At 41.3% G+C, this 25,719-nt stretch overlaps 3 protein-coding genes across 5 annotated transcripts; all 3 read right to left on the reverse strand.

Moving 5' to 3' along the window:
* Positions 1-238: 238 nt before the first annotated feature.
* LOC105387872 (splicing factor 1) lies at positions 239-19,431 on the reverse strand. 3 transcript variants are annotated; one of them, XM_048621642.1, is made up of 18 exons: positions 19,129-19,431; positions 18,790-18,894; positions 18,378-18,510; positions 17,450-17,654; positions 16,507-16,665; positions 15,266-15,341; positions 12,590-12,671; positions 12,161-12,231; positions 5,589-5,695; positions 5,201-5,265; positions 4,402-4,503; positions 3,748-3,859; positions 3,168-3,343; positions 2,543-2,699; positions 2,079-2,168; positions 1,788-1,885; positions 1,392-1,464; positions 239-1,083 (listed from the first exon to the last, which is right to left on the reverse strand). In XM_048621642.1, the coding sequence occupies exons 1-18, from the start codon at positions 19,314-19,316 to the stop codon at positions 968-970; spliced, it is 2,115 nt and encodes a 704-aa protein (XP_048477599.1). In that variant the 5' UTR covers positions 19,317-19,431; the 3' UTR covers positions 239-967. The 3 variants fall into 3 exon arrangements, with proteins under 3 accessions (XP_048477599.1, XP_048477600.1, XP_048477598.1); XM_048621643.1 differs by lacking the exon at positions 12,161-12,231 and having other exon boundaries at positions 12,519-12,671; positions 16,507-16,653; positions 19,129-19,430; XM_048621641.1 differs by lacking the exon at positions 12,161-12,231 and having other exon boundaries at positions 12,519-12,671; positions 19,129-19,430.
* Positions 6,571-10,505, reverse strand: LOC125488614. The gene is made up of 2 exons (XM_048621644.1): positions 7,571-10,505; positions 6,571-7,212 (listed from the first exon to the last, which is right to left on the reverse strand). The coding sequence occupies exon 1, from the start codon at positions 10,089-10,091 to the stop codon at positions 8,247-8,249; it is 1,845 nt and encodes a 614-aa protein (XP_048477601.1). The 5' UTR covers positions 10,092-10,505; the 3' UTR covers positions 6,571-7,212; positions 7,571-8,246.
* Positions 19,432-21,027: 1,596 nt separating the features above from the next.
* LOC105387851 (histone H2A.V) lies at positions 21,028-23,171 on the reverse strand. Its single transcript, XM_011558638.3, has 5 exons — positions 23,018-23,171; positions 22,797-22,874; positions 22,500-22,613; positions 21,800-21,999; positions 21,028-21,540 (listed from the first exon to the last, which is right to left on the reverse strand). The coding sequence occupies exons 1-4, from the start codon at positions 23,018-23,020 to the stop codon at positions 21,805-21,807; spliced, it is 390 nt and encodes a 129-aa protein (XP_011556940.1). The 5' UTR covers positions 23,021-23,171; the 3' UTR covers positions 21,028-21,540; positions 21,800-21,804.
* Positions 23,172-25,719: the final 2,548 nt, after the last annotated feature.

A 25,719-nucleotide genomic window follows, 5' to 3' on the forward strand; every position in this document is an offset into this window, starting at 1 on the left:
CTGTTACTCTTTCACGCCAAAACTACTGAACGGATTTGAATGAAATTTGGTATACATATGTTATAGACCCTGAGAAAGAACATAGGCTACTTTTTATCCCGCATTTCCCACGGGAAAACTTTTTAAGGCGAAGCGAAGCTCGCGGGAACAGCTAGTATACTCATAATACTTGTCTGGATCCGTTATGAGTTTAGCTAATAAGTGTGAAGCGATTCTCTCTTGTAATATAAAACCAAAATTTAAAGGGACGTCAATCTTTATTAGCAATGTCCTTAGATCTAATTTATTCTCCTACAACACAATCACATTATTATCTAACACAATACCATACGCAATGGGTATGAAAAGAGAAAAGTCTATAGACAGTATCCATACAAACTTGTACGCATATACAATTAATTTTTAATTTACAAACATCAATTATTATTGCATGGTTTCAGGCGAAATAAGTATACAATTCTATATATATTTCATTTTTACATAAATAATTTTATGTCTCAACAAAATATTAACAGAGTCCATTAAATAAACATTAATCACTGAGACTATTCGCGCACGTATTCAAGGTACTTTTTAAATGCATCTGTCACAGGGATGAAAGTATATTTTATGGATATAATAATTATGTTCAGGTAGATGTTTTCTCAAATTTTGGGACGTTATTGGTATACAACAACCTATGTACTAAATTCTCAAGGATGAAGGTACTATGTCTTTAGCCAAAGTTGTCTGGCTAAAAAGAAAACATTATTTCCAATTAAATGGCTTCAAGCTTAGCATTTCTCGTATGTAACCAGATGGTTGATGCGAGTCAACTTTGAATGTGCATTAAACTTTTATTCATAAAAACGTCTGTCTGGATTTCCTATTCCAATTGAACAAACGTGCCTCCCATCCATCCACCCTACTGCCGTTAACTGACGATCTCCTGTACGTAGTGCAGAAGCCGGTAGTGTATGAGGTAGCGCTAGTTGGCGGCGGGCGGCGGCGGCGGCGGCGGCGCGAGGAAGGCGGGCGGCGGCGGGTGCGCGGGCGGGGCGCCCCACGGCGGCGGGTTGAAGCCGCGCCACATGTTCATCATACCTGCACGGGATGGAACATTGTGTTAGTAATAGTGGCTGCTAGTAAAACTTTGACCACTGATAAAAGGAATTGAAATTGGCATAATCAGAAGTGACCAAATGCGCACTGTACAGACAAGAGCACTTTATGTAAATATGCATCCGATTATCCGATCTTCTAGCTAACTTTATGTTGTCACGAACTTATGAATCATATTGATAAATGCAAACTTTTTTTATCGTAACATGGACGGATGGTAAATGGACGTGCACCATTTAGCCAACGATGAATATCCAACATAATTAATACAACAAGTACTAAGAGTGTACCTGGCGGCGGCGGCGGCATGTGCGGCGGCGGGCCGGGCGGCATGCTCGGGGGGCCGCCGTTCATCTTGTCAACCTGTAAATGCACGCAAATAGTAGTACATTGCAAATATTGCTATACGTTTCATCATCATCAAAACCCATCACGTCCCCACTGTTGGGACACAGGTATCCCCTTCCAATGAAGGAAGGTTTTAGGCCTTACTCCACCACGGGTACGGTAATTGAAATCGGTCACCCATCCAATGAGTGACTGTGCCATGTGTGGCTTAACTTCAATGGTCGGTTCCAATCACTGTAGCTAGCTGGATTACGGGCGCTTCAGCTGGATTTTTTGACTGCCATGGTAATGTAAAATAAGTTTTAGAACATTTAATTAGTAAATAGTGAGTGCCGTACCTGGTTGTTTTGCCCCGGGTGCTGCGGCGGCGGCGGCGGCGGATAGGACGGCGGCATCAGCGGCGGCGGCGCGCCCGGCGGGGGAGGCTGCACGCTCGCTGGAAACAAACACATATTTATTAAGTCTCATTTTTTAACTATATCTATTACTAATGAATGGTCATTGTCATTTTGTTATTTTAACTTATACATTATTATACGAATATTCAGCTAGATACTGTTTTTGTTAACGCGGGTTAAATGTAATAAATAATGTGTTTGTGTATTTGCTATAGTGCATTGTCTAGTTACCGAGCCAGGGCGCGGGTTGTCCCGAGTGCGGCGGCGGCGGTGGCGGCGGGTAAGCCGTGGGCGGCGGCGGCAGCGACGGCGGTAGATTGCCTGCAAAATTGATATGAGGAGTGTCATTTCAAAAGGACTCATTTTCTTATCACGTTTTACCATAAATGAAAAAAAACCTCTACGATTTTTTTATTATGTTAGGTAAGTTACACTAATGGAAATAAGTAATTTGGTTGGTTGTTGTCCTGGACCGTATAAAGAAAGAAAGCTGGAAACTTATAAGCGCTTACTTTACTATGGATATTTTTCACGCGCTTATCAGGGCTTGTTCGGCATAATATGAAAAGTAAGGTCTTTTATGTTTACATCTTTCTTTCTGTATACGGCCCTAAGGTACCCCAAGCGCCTTACACGGTACAGAGGGCCTTCACAAGAATAAGTAATTTATCAACAAGTAATGTAAATGTGCTTACCCTGTGGCGGCGCCTGCATGAGCGCGCGCGGCGCGTGGTGCGTGGTGGCGAACAGGCTGGGCACGTGGCGGCGGCGCGCGGCGTCGGGCGCGGGCGCGGGCGGCGGCGCCTCGCCCAGCTCCGCCATCAGCGACATGTACTCCTCGTCGATTTTAGCCTGGGGGGGAGGGGTGGAGTTAGCAAAGGTATGCCATAACAGGGCAAACAGTTAGTTTCGTTTTGTGACTCATGGGTTGATGATGGTTGAATCAAGTAAAATTTTGATATAGTACCCACAGTGGGTACGATTCCAGCAATGAATTCTATAGAAATAAGGTGTTTAAATACAATTAAACCACGTACTCTTACGCTGAAGGAAAACATCGTGATTCCTGCACATCTAGATTCTGGATGTGTATTCTAAGTGCATATTACTTGTGGTCATTCAAAAACGGCTCGCGACCTATCACTCGAAAAGCGGGTAGCTCGCTTGCGAGTCAACTCTGACTACGCCCTCGAGGATTAGATTAAGATTTAGATTTGTTTATTGATAATTAAATTCATTACATATCAATTACATTACAGTCGTGATTCGTGTATATTACAGTCCTCAGCATTATTATGGATGCATCTAAGCAGCGTGTACCTTGTTGGCGTGGTTGGCGGGCGGGCCGCCCTGGCCGGGGCGCTTGGCGCGGCAGTCGCGCGCGATGTGCCCGGCGCCGCCGCACGACGAGCACACGATGTTGTTGGTCACGTTCGGCTTGTCCGGGCACAGCCACGTCTTGTGGTCGCTGGCGGAGCAGTTGGCGCAGCGCGGTCCTAAGGGAAAGACATTTGATTATTTATTTGTAGTTTGGCAACAAATAGTTATCAAATTTTAGGCTAGGTTTAGCAATCAGAATACACTCAAAACGAAAAGTTTGGGTTAAATACCTATGGTAAGTCGGTTATAGCATCAAGTTTTATTATTTTGTGAATCTTTTATCATGCTAGAGGCATTGTGTGTGCGGATAGACCTGTACAGCTTTTTGGACCTGCACAGGAGACCGGAGCAAAGTCGAAAATCAATTATTTCCGGCAAACCCTTCCGGTGGACTGGAGTCCCCCTAGACCTAACGTCTAGTTTTCACACTTGCTTCGAAAAACTCCAGTCAGATCTCTCCGGTACACCGGAGTTTGTAAGACCTACTTAAGAGTATATCGTGTAGATGCCGTGTCTGTACCTTCGTGCTCCCGCAGCGTGCCGTTGAGCTGCGCCAGCTCGCGCAGCTGCATGCGGCGCAGGTCGTTCTGCCCCTCCGGCACCTCCACGCCCTGACGGATCACCTCCTTGATCTGCCGAGAGTGGTAGCGGGTTACACAGATATAAATACCTATTGCGAATCAAAGTATATAATAATATGGCAGCTGAAGTGTCGTTAGCTTTAGTTATCGTAACTGATCACTGAGTCACCCATTGGATGGGTGACCGATTTCAAGTGGTTGTTTTCTGGATGCTTCCGTGCTTCGGACGGCACGTTAAGCCGTAAATCCCGGTTGCTGATTCGGCAGCGGTCGTTAAGCCTAGTCAGAGGCCTTCAGGTAGCTTGAAAGCCTCTGACATTCGGGTTGCCCACTTACCCGACAACTTCAGTGCATTGTGCATTGGCTCGCAACCTATCACGTGAATACAAATTTACAGCGAAAAGCGGGTGACCCCTGACTACCACTTCGGGGATTATAGTCGTGAGCATATTATTATGTATGTATATTGCAAATCAAAAACTAGTCTATATAATAATATGTCAGCTGATTTATCTGTGTAGGCTTTGCCTAGCTTGGGGTCTATTTAGTATATTCGGCTATGGTATATTTTATTATTATCATGGATGTGTTACCTTCTCGACGGCCTTGTTGACGGCGGCGGCGTTGGTGGCGGTGATGTAGGCGTGCAGCGGCTCGTCCTCGCCCGGCAGCGGCTGCCCGTCCTTGCGCCCCACCTGACGAGACGGAACATCATGTATAGTGTTGCAAAAAGGGTATACTAAGCTCGACACCCTATATAGTCAGCAAAATAGATAGGTATGCCACCCCAGCGCAGTCAGTGAGCAGTAGCGAGGGCGCTAATGGGCCGAGGGACTAAATAATGGGTTCACGCGAGGACACTGTGACGACGTACCTTTATCGCCCACCTGCCAGAGCACCATTAGTAACGTACCGTACAGACGAACTACACACTGTATTGTAAAAGTCTAAAGTAAATTAGATGGTGAACTATTTTACTATTAAATCTTCACGACTTTTTCATGAAAGAAAATGCACAGACTTCACTTTGGGGGATTACGGTCGAGCATGCAGTTTCTAATTGAATTATGCGTCACTACAAAGGGTTATTTGCTACGCCGCGGGCGTTCATAAAACATGCATTTATAAAACTTTCGATCATTTTCGTTGGCACTTCAAGTAACAAAACACATGTTAGAGACAAGATACGATACAACATAATTATGTCTTCAAGTTCTCTATCTATTCAATATTCAAAAATGAATTCTAGTTTTTAATGAGTGGTTTTGGTCGGTTTTAGTTTAATCTTTGTTAGTATTGTATTTTCATCATAATATGTTTGTGTGTATATTTTTGGTTTTAAATTAAATTATATTTTAATGAATACTTTTTGTATGAATAAAGAGCACAAACCTTGCCCTCCTTGACGGAGCCCTTGCCTCGGATGATAATTTTGGCGCCCGTGTCCTTCTCCATCGCTAAAGTAAATAAACAAAGTACAAAATTAATTGGTGTATTGTATATAAATCGGTCACCCTGAAATTAGCACGAATGAGGCGAAGCAAGTCGATAATTTTTTGACCCTTTCGTGCTGATTTGAGTGTTCTTAAGAAGCAGCAGCAATCAATCAAAAGTGGACTGCCACTTTCATAATTTTTACTATGGAAAGGCAAATTTCGAAAAGTCATAGAAAAAAATTTGTTCAGTTTAGTCCCTGAGTCACCCCTTTCCGTTGGTGCACTATTTACTAGACAATCTGTATGTATTTGGAACAAATAATCTGTAATTGTAGCAACAATACCTTTGAGCGTGTTCCCGCGCGGGCCGATGAGCAGCCCCACGAAGTTGATGTCGGGGTGCTCCTCCTGCGGGATCATCACCTTGTCGTGCACGCGCACTATCGGCGGCCTGCGGGGGGAAGGGGGGGGGGAGTTAGTCAAGTGAGCCAATCACGCATATTGATGTCGGTTCTGCCAGTGTAGCACAGGGCGCTATTAAGGGTCAATTCAGACGTACCACAACCACACCACAGCCACAACCACACCACAACCACGCGATGTGGTCGGGCGTATATTTTGGATTGACAATGAATAATCCAATTCACACGTGCCACATTTTGCCGTTGTTATCGACCACCTGTGTAATACGACCACATCGCAACCACAACGCAACCACATCGCAACGGCAACGCCGCCACGCGGCGGCGGCACCGCGGCAACCTGTTTTCCATATTGTAATGTAGCAGCTCGGCAGGAGCTGGTCTGGATCACCGGGGAGCGACCCCTGGGCGAATCGACCTGCCTGGCCTTCCCCGAGAGTAGGGGTTGGGTGCTATATTGTAATGTGGTACTTACCCTTATGACTAACGTCCCTAGTGCTTAGGGCTGGTACCTACCTAATAACTCTCAATTAATATGTACCGGGAAGCGGTCTTAGGCTAGCTCAGCTTGACGCCGGCCTCTGAAGGAGTGCCCGGTCGCCTGGGGGATCTACACTGACCGTGAAGCGGTCCTAACTACTCTGATCTTGGTCCTGAGGCCCCTGGAGGGAAATAACCTCGGTAGGTGTACGGGGTGAGAATTAATAATGCCGATTAATTAGTGTAACACAATTGAGGCGGCACTGGACCCGCTTTATTTACAATCAAGTTAACTTATATGTCTAAGGTACTTACAGCTTACGTACTTAATATTAACACACTACACAAATGCACAAATACTTATCGCGGTTACTGATATTTATATTGGTCGGGCCCTGAAGGGGCCTACGCGGACGTTACTATCTTAATAAGGGGAAGGATATAGGGTACAGGAGGTCGGGCGAATACCGGTGGTGCGTGTGGACTTGTTCCAGGATTTGTGGAGTGTATTTGTGTCGACAAGAGTGTGGCTGAAGGCTGGTGTGTATCCGGTGATTGTATAGTTCGGTACTTACACAGATGCTTTCAACTAGGCAACCCAGGCATCCATGTACGTATCCGGGGGACCTCGCTCCGCTAATTAGGCAGCCCACTGTGTCGGGTCTAGTCGGGTATACGGATGCTTTCAACTAGGCAACCCAGGCATCCGTATAACCGAGAGGCCTCGGTCCGTTGAGCAACCTACCTCGCGGGGAGACCGGTGATGTGAGATTAGTGTGCGTGAATAGATTACTTGAATAGATATGGGTGCGGGGAGGGATCTCGGGAACGGAATGATCACTCGTCGGAACAGGAGGTGGCGAATGGTGCTCTAGCGGCGGTCCGGCGGCTATTTATAGGCGGGTCGCCCCGCGCCCCTTGTATTCTCCGGAGTCGTCTGTGTGGTGCCCCACCTCGTCTCGCACACGCCGGGCGCTCTTGTGGCTGCGGTGTGAGGGTAGGTGTGTTGGACGGTTGGTTTGTAACGGCTCGTTACATTCTCCCCCCTCAGCAGAAGAATTTTTACCTGGTAAAAATTCACAGGTCATGTAGATACATACAAGGAAAAATTAAGAGAACGGTGCACGTACTGGTGCATTTGTTTACAAACGGGTTCCTACTTTATCATCTGGATTCAGGATATATTTTATTTACTTAAATATTTATATCAGGTTAATTTTACACAATATAACATTATTAACTTTGGTAAAAAAAAAAAAAAGTTACACGGTATTGTCCATGAGCATTTCATCCCTGCTTGGTGCCGGTAAGTTCGGACGGGAACTGTATATTATATTCGGGATTCTTTTCTACATAAAAAATGTGAATATTTTGTTTTTTACAAGACATGAGCAAGGATAAAATGCATGGTTGGTTTTACTTACATTGTAGGCTATGTGTATATAATTTATTGTGTACTGATATACATTTTCCTGGTAATTACATTAGGTATACGGTTTCAGCTTTTCGGTATTTACATTGCAAATAAATTAAAATTTAATATTTATACGGCATGTGCCCTTGCGCTGAAATTTACTCGGTCGGTTTGACACTTGACATTGACTTGACAACTAAAATTCTAACCTGTGTACGTTCACAGAGTAACGTATTGGGCTGCGTTCAAAAATTTACAATCTTTATTCTAAGTCTGAGCAAAATTTTACTTGCGACTTTGATGCAATAAGGTGGATGTTATACGTTTAACATGTCTGTGTGTCTATTATTTACTTATATCATATTATACTACGGACGGACGGTGTAAAATGTGTGCATTTGCGTTTACATTTTTACCTATTTCTATATTTTTAATATAGATTGCGGTTTTTCAGTTGTATATTTATAATTAAATTACAAATTAAACATAATAAAATTTTTACGGTACGGTACGGAATGACTAGGTCATAAATATACAAATGTTTTAACTTTTTACGGCTATTTGTCTTCAATCTTCATTATGTTGATGATTGAGGGTAGGTTTGGAATAATCGGTTCGTTCGGCATCGCATGAGTACCGCGGCTAGGCACATCTGGCGATGGGTGATGACGTCGTCGGTAGGTATCTTATTGCTTCGGTTCGGTGGAATTTGGTTGCGGCGAGTTTGATGACAATGATTTTAGGCGTTCTTTGTACTTTTTCATGTGATGAAGAACATCTTTGTACATCCCGGGCCAATAATATGTTTCGGCAATGCTTTTTAGGATTTTTCCCGTGGTCACGTAGCCTGTTGTTGTCGGTTCATTAAGGTGTTGTTCGATAATCGACCTTCTCTTCAATGTCGGAACGCATAATTTCCACTGCGATTGTGCATTGATCTTGACCCCGTATCTCGGATTTACAATTCGTTTATGGAGTGAGTTGTTTTTAATCATAAATGTTGGGTCGTTTTGAGGCGAATTTCGAGTTTCAGACATTTTTCGGTCGAACCATTCTTTTCGTTCCTGTATAGATGCTGTGTCGGGATACCTTGGTGGATGTTGTTGTTTATGTTTTTTCTTTTGCTTGCGGGATTTTGATTTTATAGGGCCGGTAATTTTATTATTGTTCGGTGGTGTTGTTTCTTGTGTGACTAGCGGTTCCTGTTGTTTAGTTTCATGGATTTCTTCTGGCGTGTTTTCGGTATTATTGTTCCAGACTATTGTGGCTCCTGCCTTTCTTAGGAGGTCTATCCCTATGATAACTAGGTTTGGCGGTGAATAAGCTGGTAGTACGAAGAGTTCGTGTGTTAATTTTCTCTGCCGTATCTCAATTTCTGGGTCTATTTTGAGTTTCACGTCCATGACTCTGCCATCTGCGACGGTTACTCGCATCCCTGTGACTTTTTCTGTGTCGGCGTTTGTCGAGTTCTCTTCATAAATGTTTCTACTGATGTATGATCTGGTGGAGCCTGTATCAACTAACGCTCGGTATGTGATTTTACCTATTTTCACGTCTTCGAAAATTCGTTGTTCCGGTCGGTTTTCTTCGGCGGTTATGTTCGTGTCTCCGAACTTGGTTTCTCTTCTGCAGCAGTTGCGCGTTAGTCTCCCGAGGACTCCGCATTGGCTACAGAACAGTACTTGCCTGCCCCGGCATTCCTTGTGTGAGTGGCCTGCTTTGCCGCAGTTCCAGCAGCACGTGGTCCTGTCGTATTTTTCGTGTATTTTACGAGGTTCTGGTGACGTTTCTGGATGACTTTTCGGTGTCTGGCGGTGTCGGTCTGGTCGGTGGTTCCACTGTTGAGATGAGGATTCTTCTGTGATCTGCTCGTACTCGGCTGCCTGTCTTATTAATTCTCCGAGGCTGGTGAAGTCTTGCTTTTTGATGTAGTACTTGTAGTTCGCGTTCATGTTTTCGTAGACTCTTTCTTCTTTTTCTTTTTTGGTCATTTTTCCGTACCTTCTCATCAGGGTTTGTATGTCGGTCAGGTAGTTGACGAAAGATTCACGGTGGTGTTGTTTTCGTGCGATGATCATCTCAAGCAGGTTTTTCTCGTATCCCGCCGGGTAGAAGAAGAGTTTGAATTCTTCTAAGAAGTCCTCCCACTTTTTCCAGTTGTCGGAGTTGTTCCTGTACCATAACAGCGGTTTACCTCTTAGTACTTTAGGTAGTACCTGTAGTAATCGGTCCTGCGGGACGTCACCTGATGACGTCAGTTCATCCAAACGCTCGATGAACTCAACCGGGTCGCATGCGGTGTCGAACGATATATTCCATTCCCTCACGATGGATGACAGGTTCAGCTGGCTCGCGGTTCTGGTCTGGTCTTCGGATGTCATCTCGAAGGTCTCCTCCTCTTCTTGTCTGATGTGGTCGGACAGCTGCTTCCTCAGCTTGTCAACGGTTAAATTTACGGTCGGTAGCTTCCTTTCCCTACTTTCCCTTATTAATTCCTCTTTACTAAGGTTATAAATCCAAGAAGTTGGCATTTGATGCTGTATATTTACCTACTATAAAACGGGGCCAGTTTGTAATCGGTTACGGAAATTTAAATAAAAATGACCAACAAAAATTTACGTGCTCTTTACTTTTGAATTGTAATTTTTGTTAAACGGGGTCGGTCGGTCGGTTGTCGGTCTATTTTTAGAACAATTGCGGGTAGATAGTTAAGTTGAACGGTTAGTCAGTCGGTTGGTTATTTCTAGTGAATTACGTGTTATTACGGGGGGCTAAATAGTATTAGATATTAATGAGAATATGTGGATTTTTCGTTGGGCGCCAAATGTAATGTAGCAGCTCGGCAGGAGCTGGTCTGGATCACCGGGGAGCGACCCCTGGGCGAATCGACCTGCCTGGCCTTCCCCGAGAGTAGGGGTTGGGTGCTATATTGTAATGTGGTACTTACCCTTATGACTAACGTCCCTAGTGCTTAGGGCTGGTACCTACCTAATAACTCTCAATTAATATGTACCGGGAAGCGGTCTTAGGCTAGCTCAGCTTGACGCCGGCCTCTGAAGGAGTGCCCGGTCGCCTGGGGGATCTACACTGACCGTGAAGCGGTCCTAACTACTCTGATCTTGGTCCTGAGGCCCCTGGAGGGAAATAACCTCGGTAGGTGTACGGGGTGAGAATTAATAATGCCGATTAATTAGTGTAACACAATTGAGGCGGCACTGGACCCGCTTTATTTACAATCAAGTTAACTTATATGTCTAAGGTACTTACAGCTTACGTACTTAATATTAACACACTACACAAATGCACAAATACTTATCGCGGTTACTGATATTTATATTGGTCGGGCCCTGAAGGGGCCTACGCGGACGTTACTATCTTAATAAGGGGAAGGATATAGGGTACAGGAGGTCGGGCGAATACCGGTGGTGCGGGTGGACTTGTTCCAGGATTTGTGGAGTGTATTTGTGTCGACAAGAGTGTGGCTGAAGGCTGGTGTGTATCCGGTGATTGTATAGTTCGGTACTTACACAGATGCTTTCAACTAGGCAACCCAGGCATCCATGTACGTATCCGGGGGACCTCGCTCCGCTAATTAGGCAGCCCACTGTGTCGGGTCTAGTCGGGTATACGGATGCTTTCAACTAGGCAACCCAGGCATCCGTATAACCGAGAGGCCTCGGTCCGTTGAGCAACCTACCTCGCGGGGAGACCGGTGATGTGAGATTAGTGTACGTGAATAGATTACTTGAATAGATATGGGTGCGGGGAGGGATCTCGGGAACGGAATGATCACTCGTCGGAACAGGAGGTGGCGAATGGTGCTCTAGCGGCGGTCCGGCGGCTATTTATAGGCGGGTCGCCCCGCGCCCCTTGTATTCTCCGGAGTCGTCTGTGTGGTGCCCCACCTCGTCTCGCACACGCCGGGCGCTCTTGTGGCTGCGGTGTGAGGGTAGGTGTGTTGGACGGTTGGTTTGTAACGGCTCGTTACAAACTGCACACGACGACGTGGTTACCACATCGCAATGACAGCGACAACGCAACCACATCGACATTTTGTCGCTGCCACAACGCAACTGCAAAAAGCCGCTGTCACACAATTCACACGTAACCACAGCTTGACCACATTTTGTCGCTGCGACGTGGTGTGGTTGTGGTACGTGTGAATTGACGCTAAGACGTGACAAAAGTTCTCCGTCGCGCTCGCTCTTGACGCTGCGCGATGTGAGTAAGAACTCTTGTCACGTCTTAAATGCGCCCCGTACTAGCCCTTCTGAAGTCACAAATTCTATCCTAGATCTGTTCAAAACCCAAAATTTGGCTGTATGAGGGTAATCTGATCTGAAATTTCTGCCGGCCGAGGATCGAACCGTATCACGAACCACTTCACTAGTCGTTCGTCAAATAATGTATGTTATCCATCTATTTATTTATTTACACTGTTATTGCAGATGAATAGGATGGAATAGATGGATGGATTGAATCAGGTGGACTTACTGCTAAGAGCATTCTCTACCAGTCAACCTGCAGTATGTATCTGTGTAGATATATCAGCTGCCCGGCCTGCTCGATACCCGATGCAGTGCAGGTGTAATCCACTCACTTATAATCCGGCGGCGGCTTAAACTCGGGGTTAATCTGCTGCATCCGGGTGACGAGGCGGTGCCTCTCCTCCTCGAGCTTGCGTCTCGTGCGGTACTCGCGCCCCAGCAGTGGGTACGTCATGGGTAGTGGCATTATCTTTATAGTTACTTACTTACTTATTCCCAATCTCCGCTGGGGAGCAAAGGGCCGAAGTGAAGCGCCGCCATTCTTTACGATCTTGGGCCAGCTCAGAGACATCCGCCCAAGACATCCCCGCCTGGCCCATTTCCTTTTTCACAGAGCGCTGCCATGTCTCTCGCGGTCTGCCGAGTTATAGTTACTAGTACTGCAATACTGCAGAGATGTAATCCACTCACTTATAATCCGGCGGCGGTTTGAACTCCGGATTGATCTGCTGCATCCGGGTCACCAGCCGGTGTCGCTCCTCCTCGAGCTTGCGTCTCGTGCGGTACTCGCGCGTGTTCAGCCGCTTGCCGTCCGTCGAGTAGATCGGCTCGGGAGACGGCGATCTGTGGAGGTGGGGGGAGGGTTAGTTGTGGTGGTGTAAAGGGGGGAGGGGAGAGGGGGGTTTGTGTGAGTGGCTGGAGAGTGGCTGGTTTGTAATTTGTTTGAGCGTTTTAATTACAATGATATTTTTTTTGTAAAAAGGCGGCCTTATTCCTCTAGCAGATTCCAGAAACTACCAGACTACTGTACCTCAGAGGAAGAGAATAATAGGTCCACTTTGTAAGATGGTAAATAAGTTGGTTGTTTGAACTGTAAGTGTAAAGCAACCCCGAGTAGTTTTGGGTGTTCTAAATGTTCATATTGTTATTTTTAAGGTTATTATTATTTTGTATTTATAACTGTCAGCATTATAATAAGTTTTCATTTAAATTCAGATTACATTTATATACAGTTCTCCCATATTAATAATGCGCATGCAAATCTTCGCAAACTGTCGTATTCCCGGAAACACCCGAATCAGTGCCTTAAACAAAGCACTTGCATTTTGATCCTTGTTCGAAAGAAATAGTAGTCAATATCATGTGACACATAATCGAAAACAATTTGGGCGGTCGGTGGCTGTCACCGATCAGTCAAGGGTCTCAAGGTCAAGATCAATATTACTTTTGTGGAATTATAAAGAGCTGCAATTACACATCGATCTTGTTATTTTTTTCAAATGTGAATTTAATTTCAACTTTAATTATTTTTGACGATGCCATATTATGAGGCACATTTGAGAATAAAATATGCGTCACATTGATAGACTTCACTTTGCCAATAAAGCCACACCCAAAAGACCAAGTTTGTAATTGTAATATTATTGTGAATGATCAGCGCTGTAAATACTTTTGAACTGAGATTTTAATGTAAACATTTTTATTAATGTGAAATAATCAGTGCTGTAAATACTTTTGAACTGAGATTTAAATTTTTTTATATAAACCTGTGTTTGAAATCCATTTCTCCTTATAATACCTATAAACCTTGTGTTATTCAAACCTTCTTTCATCCATCTTTACATCAGCTTCAGTAAGACACTTGAAAAGTACCTACTGTAACATTTTCGAAGTAAATTTTAATATTATGGAATATTATGAATTATCGAATCAAATTTCGTTACTGATAAATCAATTATCTCTTTTAGCACCAATTACATAATTCTACTAAAATTTCATGAAGAAAATGCACTTAACCACTCTAAATACATAATAGTTTTCTAACGCTCGGGAATACGACCGTTGCCGAACAATGACGAAGATTTCTATGTGCAATTATCAATTTTGGGGAACTGTATTTGTATATTTATTGACTCTCTGGCCAGACCACAACACACATCGGAAGTCGCACAAAATGAAAGCCACGGAAAACAGACTATACTTATAGTAACGTGTGTGTAGGCAGGATAAGCTATTAAAAATCCCAAGTGCACAATATAAGAATGTTTGTATCCGATAAGGTACAGGGTCCTACGTCATAGCATGCGCTACCCATATTTAAATGGCGGTCAGCTATTGTAGGATTATCAATAATGTAACTTCTGATAATCATACAAAGACGTTTTCACCGGGTGATTTTGTAACCATGATCTTTATGTATTTCTTAATTTACCAAGCGAGAAGATTTACACTGGAGTTATGTGTAACTGACAGAAAAACTACATAAGTGGCATAGTTACAATATCACTGTCCTACACATCAACCTACACCTAAGAAAAAGAGGTCATTATTAACCTGAAATTTTATTTATTAACCCTGAAAAGTAATCGGATTATAAATAAAGTTATTAATGATTATGATTATTAATCTGGACGCTGAAAAATGGTAATCGTATTAGGGTTAGGTAATTATTTAGTGATTAGCGCGTATTGCAGAAAGGAAACCTGCAAAATTAAACAGATCTGTCATTAGTGGCCGAAACCTCCAATTTTCAGTCTTTAAGCAACAACGAACAAGCGGTTTTGTAGTCATTTACAAAACGTTTAGAGTCATCTTTCCAATAAAATTATATTTTTATTATGGGGCACATGCAAACTTAATATGAAATGGTGTTTGGTATTTATTCTCTTTGTAATATCTCATGTATTCTGCCTGAAAAAGGTATTTAATGATTAATAAAATCAGTGTGCTCAGTTTGCTGTTGGTTCCTGTGGATAATAAATGAGGAAGTTTGATTAAACTGGCATTATATTGATTATTTTAATACCTAATCCTAACCTGTATAATTGACGCGCCTACGCCTATTCCCTAACTGTTAATTTAATACTACCTTCCAACTTTAATTTACTGTCTTTGATAAAATCATAATATTTCCCTCTATGTATAATTATTAACAAAAATGTATAATTATTAACAATGGCTATTAAGGACCAAATAATTATTGATATTATCCTTAATGAACTCCTTAAAAATAGCTTTGTTGCCACTGGGAACTTACCAAATTTGATTAAAATCTTGCAATCTTGCAGAAACCCGTCTATAATGTGATTCTAAAATACTTTCACATTCAAATATGGAATAAATCTGTAGGCCGTAAAGAGTGGCCATTACTTCTAAGAAAAACTTTTAAAAATAAAAAAGTATGTATAAAACCTCTATGGTCTGTCGCTGGCCAGTACCTTTCCTCGACGTTGGGCGGGATGCCGAGGTCGCCGGAGCGCAGCTTGCGGCTCACCTCCTCGATCTGCAGCTGCACTGCAAGGGAACGGTTAGCGTGCAGCCACGCGGCCGCATTAGAACACAGTAGGCACACAAGACGGAAAAACTGGTCACGCAAAGAGTATGTTTTGGAGGAGCACTGGTTTCGAAATGGAATGAAATTCAGATATAGGTGCATCAGAAACGAGTACCGAAATTCTAGTGGTTTTGATTTTACATGTGCTTTATTTGCATTTCGAAAACAATATTTGTTTAATTCGGGCAAGTACCTTTGACTTGAAAATGTTTATAGACAACTTAATCACTTATGTAGTACCGTTATCTTTATAAATAGAAATGTAATTTAAGAACATAATGCAGTAACCCTGTAAATGTTAATATTATAATAATAAAGTGTCGATAAGGCGAAGCGTATTTCCAAGTCGTACAACAAAAGTTGTTCAGGATGACCCTGAGTCACCGCGGCTTAGGGCCAGTTTTTTGATCCGTAGTCAACTTTAACCATTAGTCAAGTCACTTATCAAACATGTCAGCTTCATACGAATTTGGTTGGATTTTAACTAATGGTAGCCATTTCTGACCAATTTGAGTTAACTAGGGATCAAAAAACTGGCCCTAAGTATACCACTTTTGCAACACCCTGTTTATGTTAAACAATCATGTTAGGTTTGGCTGCTGAAATAAAAGTTATAATTTTGAATGTTACGAAGAACGGGGGACCTATTTATTCATAATAAACAGTGATACACACTTATAGATAAAAATTAAAATATAAACATTAAGATGAAGTCAAGTAAACAATAATAAATATATCAGAAGGAAATGGTATGTACAGTCTACAATATAGTGGAAGTAGATGAGTCGGACTCTTCATTTCATAAAAAAATAATTTTTTTATGAACTGCAATCCATGATTTAGTTGATTGAATGATGAGTCTGACTATTGCCAATAATCATTGAAGAACGCCTACTAATATTTTACAACATACGGCCATGGTAAGAGTCATACTAACAACAAAATAAATTACGTTCTTTAATGATTTCACTACTATAACCCCAAAAGTGGTCCAACGGACGGGTAAATAGCAGACCAACGGAAAAGGGCTTCAGAGCCATACATTCAGATTGACTCGCCGAGTCACTCGCTTCCATTGGACCACTATTTACGCTGTAAGTACTAGAGTAAAGGATCGCCACTCACGTAGATACTGCTCCTCCTGTTCCTTGGTGAGCGTGGAGGGCAGCACGGTGGGCAGGCCCGGGATGAAGGTCTTGTCGTGCTCGGAGCCCTGCCAGCGCGAGCGCCGCCGCCGCGCGCGCCGCTCCGCCGCCGTCTCGCCGGGGGGGCCTGGGGACAGGCCTTGGACCCGTTACACGTGATCAGGGGGTCTTATGCTGAGTTTCACGGAGACTAAACTTATGACGGTATTAAATCTATGTCTGTCTCTTTCTTTCCGTATTCTGACAAAGCAAGCCAGCAATACATTTAAGATCGACATTAACTTAGTTCGTTTGTGCAACTCAGCAATAATCACCTAAATCTATGTCTGTCTCTTTCTTTCCGTATTCTGGCAAAGCAAGGCAGCAATACATTTAAGATCGACATTAGCTTAGTTCGTTGTGCAACTCAGCAATAATCACGTAAATTTGCAGAAGTATTTAACTTGAATTTATAACTATGTTTTCTTCTTTAGCCTATAGCAGTTTACTGCTGGACATAGGCCTCTTCCAAAGCACGCCACTGGATGAGATATGCGATGGATGCTATAGCTCTCCGCATCCAATAATTACCACCGTTTCGAGGACGAATAATAGTTTGTAACATATTATTATGATAATTCTGATTTCACTTACATTGTTTTCTCCACCAGCCTAAATAGAAATACTGATAAATGAACCAAGAAATAAATTTGCATCATGGAATAATGTATGATATCATTCTAAATGATGTATGGTGTAAAGGCGCAGGTGGTCTCATAGCCAACAGTACAAAATCATTATTTATATTATAATATATTGTATAATTTTTGGTTACATTTCACTGCTGGATCGGTTATGAAAAACCTACACTAAGCCCTCTGAAATCTAAAAGCCCGATCACAACCAACCCATACAACCCAATCCATCAATGTGCCAACACTAACCTTGTCCATCGTCCTCATCATCAGCAGGATGATAATCCTCGGTCCTCTTGTCCCGGTGGTATCTAGACTCCGTCCTGGCTTGCATTTGCTCGAGCTTCTGCTGCACGGAGGTGGGCGGCGGGATGGCGGTGGCGGCGGAGAGCGCGGCGGCGGCGGCGGCCGCGGGCTGCACGGGCGCTGCGATGCGACGCTGCGCCACAAACGTCTGACGTCACGACGCGTCGCGAGGGGACAAATTAATGAAAAGGTCAAATAAAAAGGAAACGGTCCAGTATGTTGGGAGTGGGTTGAAATGTTGATTGAGTTTGGTGGATTCCAGATCTTTGATGGTTGTTGAGTGGTAACATTGATGAGGAAGGATCTTCTGATTTAAATAGGAAGTGGCAGAGATGGAACATACTGGACCCAGTAAATTAACAAACACAAATGCATTCAGGAGTAAATAAAAACTTAATTTTAACTCATCATAAATGAATACAATAACAAGATAATAAATCATAAAAGGGTACATTACCATGTAATTAATATATTTCTACAAAATATAAATAAATAAGAATGAAATCAATGCATTTATCATTATAATAATATGACTACATTTTATCATTAATTTCATTTACAGCTGTTCAAACTTTTACCTGTCTTTCAACAGAATTATGCTGAAAATGATATGCTGTATATTTATAAATCCTATCAGTTTGTTACATCTGTTTATTGTGTATTGAAAATGTTCTCAAAAGGAAAGTTTGGTATCAAAGATTATTCCTTGGCCTAGGCCTGTAAAAAGCAAGTCATGATATTTTATTTTATAACAGTGACTAATTGTTTTTTTTTTCTTTAAATAAATAATTTTATATTTTTTAATAATCTTTCATTTTGAATCAACTTAAACTTCTATCTACCGTTGGGGCAAGTAACATGTGAATATTACCTGAGCAACAGCTGCCGCAGCCAATATGGCAGCCTGTGTGGCCGGGTTCACCCCGCCGGTGCTGGCCACCGCCCGAGCTGTGGCCTTGGTAGTGGTGCCAACCATCTGGTCCAGCAGGGCAATGGTGCCATCCCTGGAAATTAGTTACACAGGTTATTTAATCTTGTTATGTGAAGATTCATGATAAATCATATTAATTATTTAAAAAAATATTATGACTCCAGAATTCAGCTCTCATTTCAACTTTAGCTTATATCTAAGGGATGTTTAGATGGACATAAGTTAGTTTTTTAAGTAGAATTGCAAGATGTATATTTAGGACTCTCCCACTGAGAATGTGTCTGCAATGGTAGAGTTCAGTCAAACACACTTTTTCAAAGTCAATCATTAACTCAAAGATATAGTAAAATACCTGTCTTTAGACTTCTTGCTCCTAGTGGGGGTCCGGCTGCGGCTGCGGCTGCGGCGCTTGTCCTTGTGCCGGTCGCGGGAGCGGCTGCGGTCACGGTCCTTATCCCTGAAGAAGAAGAGAGGTGTGGTCAGCGGTTCGCTTTGAGTGTGTGTAGTAAGATTAGAGGCTTGCTCTCAGAGCTTGGGGGATAAAATTCTAGTAGTGATATCTTTAGCCCGCCTGCCAAAGGTGGAGATTAAGGCAACCACCCTGCAGTGTTGGAGAGACAGCAGTTCTGCAGCGGACTATGTGTTTGTGTTTGTTTTGGCGGTTGGATGTTGTTGCGTTCGTGGTGGTTACCTCTTGGAGCGGTGGCGGTCGCGGTCCCGGTCGCGGTGGCTGTCGCGGTCCCGGTCGCGGTCGCGGTCACGATCCCGGTCCTTATCCCGGTCCCGGTCTCTGTCCCGGTTCTTGTCGCGATCTCTCTCTTTGTGGCGATCGCGATCACGCGAACGGGAACGGCTTCTATCACGATGCCGCGAACTCATGTTTTACGCGGTGAATTAATAAATTTGTAATTTAGATAAAGCAGAAAACAAAACACTCGTTTATTTGACACGCACTCAGCATCAGCAAAATAAAAATGGCGTTCGTTTATTTTTTAACTTAAACTTTTTAATTAGTGTTGCCACAGTGTGTAAATAATGTCTATGATACAATACAAAGTCCTTGAGTCTATGCTATTGCTCTATGGTATCTTATTTAATACTGCTACTCGACACTGGATGGCGCTAAAAATCTTTGAACCATAGACAAAACAGACTAAAAAGTTCTTAGAATAATAACAATAGCTCTGCGAACGTGAAAACAAGGACTATTACTCTACTGCGTGAACCTCTTTTGAGATCCCTACCCTAAACTAAGGGCGATTGCAGAGATGTCCTGGACTCCTGGGCCAACCACATAGAGCCTGGATAGTTCCTATTTGCAATCGCAACCGTTTCCTCTCTATCCAAGTTATGGAAAAGGGTACCAAAGTGGGTACCGTAAAACGGGGTGAATAGGAATTCAGGGGTCAATAGGGATATTATCGATGAACGAAATTGAAGCAGAAAATCTACTATAAAATTAAATGATAATGGTCAGATTTTTTAAGATTTTTAAAGTAGAAAATTGATTTTTGTTGATAGTAACACTTTTTTGACGTGAAGATGGTTACAAGTGAGAAAAAAATACATCTGAAGTTCGCCATTCACAAGGTCGAAATTTTGTTCCTCAGAAACTTTGGAAAAAGAGACGTTAAATGTTATTTTTATTGGATAAATCGTACTAAATTAGAAAAGTAATTTATTAAATTTTTATACTTAGGAACATCCAAGTAGAAAAAAACTTTTTTCTAGTTCGATGTTTAGGGACATTTAGGTACTTTTTGCAGGTATTTTTTTTTAAATATATACCTAATTTTACAAAAACTGATTTTAAAGTTTTAACTAGGAAAGCAATGAAATATGTAGAGGTATAGTGTACATTTTACTACATATTACTGAAAAAAATTATTTAGGGGTTGTGACAACCATGACTATTTCTCTATTGTTCTCAATACCGTCCCGATTAACCCCTATACATGTATGAATAGGGACATCATATATTTTATAAATTTACATAAAATTGGCTGACCATCAAAGATTTTCGTATGCATTTTCATAAAATACAGGTCAAGACTAAACTTTTAATATGGTAAACTAAAAGTTGTTAGTACAAAATTCATTAGAAATTGGCACTCAAAGTTGAAAACCATCCCCATTCACCCCATTTCACGGTACTGTACCAAAACTGTAACTCTATAGGTTTTCTAAGAAATTCATCCTATTTATTCATAATCACATTATGGGTAGAATAAAAACTACATAGCTAATGGGAGGCCTAGCCTAGATGCTCCACCCAAGGTTGTCTGGAATAAATCTCGAGTGATTTGTTCCTGATCATCTCTCTATGTGTATTACTTGGCTCTTCAAGTTCTGTCTTACTTCATACCTATGGCCACGTTCAGATGACAAGCACTCAACGCGCGTTTTGTTAACGCGCGTTTACAACTACATACATTTTATTCAGGCTGTACACATGCTAACGCGCGTCACGCGGATTAAAATGTATGTAGTTATAAACGCGCGTCATCAAAACGCGCGCTGAGCGCTTGTCATCTGAACGTGGCCTATGTGTATGTAAATAAAAACATTGTTTTAGAGTAAAATAAACACATTCGGTGCTTTCTCATATATTTTAAAGAACAAAATACATCATTTCTTACAACTCTTAACAGTCCAATCATACCAAATTACACTTACGAATGTTATGCATTAGGTACATAAATGTCAGTAAAAATTAATACAAAAATGCAGCAAAGTATCTATTGCAATAGCTTATAGCTAACAATCGAAAAGCTACTGTGTCAAATGAAAAGTTAAAATTATTTTGAGGCAGGCTCAAATGAATCCGCATTCAAAGTAATTTCAAAACTCAGGCCTAGCAATTTAACATGTCCATGTAAGAGGAAGATAGTTAAACTTAATTCTAATACAATCATATTCAAATCTTCTTATGCTACAATATTCCCTAGAACCTTATGCTACAGTCCGGACCCCAGACCAACAATTTCAGAAATCACTCCATAGTTCACATCACTGTCTAAAACCATTCTATTTCTGTAGATGCTTGATAAAAGATGAAATCCAGTCCGGTGTCAAATGCAGTGTGAATTGTGTTGTGGAAACTCTGGAACAAACATATTAGAATAAATATAAATACCACCAGTGAACTTCACCAATACTTATAATAGGGGGTTTGAAATTTTTCAACTCGAAAAAACATTTAGCAAAATTTTTGGCATATAGAAAGATTGGTCTTCCTAGGTACCTAAGTTACATAGGCTACCACTATAAAGTCAACTATAGTTTATTACTTCTATGGGCTGCGCATTGATGTGTACTCATAGTACTAGTACATACTCCTTTAGCTTAAATTTGTTACTTACCAAACTTAAACCGGTGCTCCGGGACCACCTTTCTTGCCGATGAGTGACTTGTGTATGTGGGGGATGACACCGCCGCCGGCGATGGTGGCCTTGATGAGGCTGTCCAGCTCCTCGTCTCCTCGGATGGCGAGCTGCAAGTGCCGGGGGGTGATGCGCTTCACTTTGAGATCCTTCGACGCGTTACCGGCCAACTCCAATACCTGTTTATAAATTTAAATTAAGTTTTAGCATGAATGTAGGAATGAATTAGGTTTAACTTTGTTCATATTAGTTTTCTCTTGATAGTCAAGTTGTAAAGACGTTGTAAACAATAGGAAGCGTTCGCGCCAAAACTAAGAGGGTAAAAACGAAACATTTGGTACCTGGTTATTTCTAATTAGTTTTAGTAATTTGGTGATAAAGCATTATGGTAATACGAGAATAATTACGATCAAGTACCAATCCTACCATTTATGCTAAGAATACGCCTACTTTTAACAAATTAACTGTAAACAAAGTAGTAGCATATTTTCCCGCCATAATCATTTTTATGGTAAAGAAACATTCAATTCCCACAAAGAACAACAGTATTGATGACACGTACAAAATTACATTCCTGCGCTATCTCATTATTGTCTCAGCATCGAGAAAACACGAGTCATTTCATAATTTTAAATACACTTTAGATAGCCGCCATATTGAACAAGCCAATGAAGCTTACCTCGGCTGTGAGATATTCGAGAATAGCCGCCGAGTACACGGCTGCTGTGGCTCCGACTCGACCATGGCTAGTTGTCCTGTTTTTGAGATGTCTGTGAATTCTTCCCACAGGGAACTGAAAACATTAACAAAATATTAAATCCTGTTATTGATTTTTACAACAATGGCGGGCGCCTGCCGCCATGATCAAGGGGTCATGCGTATTATTCAATATTGTAAAATAATGATGCAAGCACCAAATATAACCAAAATTAATATGAAAATTCATAAAATAAATTTAGAAATATCAATAACATACCTGTAACCCTGCCCGAGCTGATCGGGATACGGCTTTGGCCTTGGCTTTGCCTGAATCTTTGCCCGCTTTACCACCAGCCTAAAATCACAAATTTCTCCGTTAATTTTCATCGTACAAAGTTGCAACTTCGCCAGTATGTAGATCACATCATAATACACCAAATTAAACTATAAACTTTTCACAACACAGGCTGGATTTCGTAAAATCTTGCAAAAACTCACCATTTTGAAACGTGTAATACACAATCACCACTATCAACGCGCGTGAACAGAACAAGCAACACAGGAAGGATAGGCGCGAAAACGACTAATCGACGAGAGAGATGGCAGCAATGTCGCGGCTGGCGACGCGAGCTCGTGAACCAATCAGACGCAAGCGCGGGCGGAAACAAAGTTGTCAACAAACCGAATTTAACTTCTAGACCAATAGGATTCCCGGATCTATTGGCATTTCGATTGTGCTGCCAAGCGGACACAGTGGTCATTTTTCAAACTATAAAAATACGTTCCGTTACATGTAATGTTAGTACGTCTGCGTAAGGTGTGTTTAAAAATTTTAAAATAATATTTCTTTACGTGGCTTCTTAGCTATATTGGACTTTACAAAATTACTGTGCACACGCCACTTCAGCCACTTATTACGGCCTCCTCAATACCCCTCTTGTCCCATGTTTACTGAACAGTTTCTTTCGTTGGCTGGCATCCTGACGCCATTCAGAAATAATAATCATGATTTAGTTATTTTATTTACTTAATCCTTTATTGCACAAATATAAAAATAAGTGTACAATGGGTGAACTTATAATGCTACAAGCATTTTCTACCAGTCAACACACAATAATATTGAGTCCCTTTTGGTTAATGTTAAACTAACTGCGATCTGCGATGCAGCTGCCGTAGGGTAGAGGGGTAGAGGTAGACTATCAGGTCTGTCTCCGAAGTCCCAATACATTTTAACATAAGTAATATTATACATTTAGGTAGCTTGTGACAACTTTTCTTATTCAGAGATTTTTGAGGTAAAAGCCCAGTCTCGCATCTGCTTGTGCCTTGGACATGCCTAATTAGGACAATAGGCTATGTCTGAAAAAATTAAACAACGCTCATAATTTTTCTGATGATAGGAATAACCCTCCGTATCATCCTAAAAAAACCTCAGATTTTTCCTATGCGTCAGTAATTTTATAAAAATAAAAACATTTTAAGTTTCACAAAACGGGGATATGATGGCACTTCAGGACTTTTTCCATCGTCTCTATAAAAATATATGAGCAATAAAAAAGTTTAGAGCCCAAGTCGAACATTGTTTACATACCACTGATTGTAGGTTTCATCTGGTTTCAGTTGAGTCAAACCTTAACATTTTGATACTTGAAGATATATGTTTGTTAAACATTGTGTGAATTTGGGGGGCATTGTGTAACTCAAAAAGATTTTTTTATTTTATTTTATAGTTATTATATCGGACCAGCGTGCCAAAGAGGGCAAAATATGGAATATTTCTAACTCCTGGAAGAAACAGAACTGGCCGTCCAAAAAGAGAAATTGATGTCTTTACTATGTGTGCCCTTCGTCAACAGATCCAGTTTTTTTATACAGTTGTAATAACGTTATCTAAATAAATATTTATTGGTTTTTATTATTAGCCTTCATATTAACACCTTCTAGCTTGTATAAGAGCTTTTTTGTGGATGGTAAGTTGTTTTTAAAATACATAAATAGGTAGGAAGTTAACAGGCAAAATTTCAAGTATGAAAGTCAGTTATGTTTCGCTATATAGGGTTGCTACATGAAAGATAGCGATATTGCCCTCATTTAATTTCAGGACTTTATAGTTTCACTATACGTTCCTTGATCTTGGTTGGCCTCAGTGACGTCGGCGGCGGCGCGGCGGTTCGCTAGACAGATTGCTCGTTGGAAGTTAATGCTTAAATACGCATAGAACAACGCGGTCTCTGCTGTAGTTACGTACCTAGTTGGTATCTATCAAGGTATCTGGGTCAATTTCTGGGATTTTCCCCAGGCCACTAAATAATAGTAAGTAGGTAGGTAAGTACTTACTCAACTATTTTATTATATTCTCGGACCGAGTATAACTCCTGTAAGACTGTAGTGTACTGTACGTGGCTCTCTCGAGCGGAACCTTTGTATACATATTCCTAGTTTGCAGCTCAGCCTAGGTCTAGGTATCACAGGAGCAGCATGCCTGGATCTTCCAATAACCGAGATTAAGGGCCTTTGAGGGGCTAGGATAAGCAAATAATATATTTATTATTCTTATGTGAACTCGATGGCGAACAGTGGCCCAGCACAGGCCATTGTGTATATAGTTACTAGGGCCTTAATAGATGAGTTGCTACTTATATAATTTATAAAATTATGTATTAACTTCTGCTGAATGTGAGTTAATGATGGATGGATTTATAGGATAAAAAGGTTAAATTTGAAATTAAGTAATTATTTTATTGATGTAATTTGGCAATTTGATCACAGTATTCTTGAAAGTAAAATATATTTTAATTATAACATTATTGTTAACCATAAAATCGAGTTAGGAGGTACATAGGTGGCTATCTAGATGTTTTAGATTAGGTAGGTACTACGTACTACCCAGGAATCTGATCTGTAGGTTATATTTTGTCTTAGTACACTTAGGGCTGATTTTTAAATAAGTACTCAAATAAATGTTATACGCGACAGCATCAGATTTATTCTTTAGATAACTTTTATCTGACCATTGAAAAATCAACCCTTAACTAAATAAAATATGTAGCTTTCGTATAAAAATATTATGTACATAAAATTTTATCCAAGTTACGTTAGATTGAATGTGACTAACTTGAATAAGTAAGTATCCAAAGCTTAAATCTAAAACAACTTCAATACCTAACTACTATAATTAAGTATAGGCAGTTGTATTTTTG

The sequence above is a fragment of the Plutella xylostella genome, chromosome 6, assembly GCF_932276165.1.
Source record: "Plutella xylostella chromosome 6, ilPluXylo3.1, whole genome shotgun sequence".
In the NCBI taxonomy this organism is placed as follows: Eukaryota; Metazoa; Arthropoda; class Insecta; order Lepidoptera; family Plutellidae; genus Plutella; species Plutella xylostella.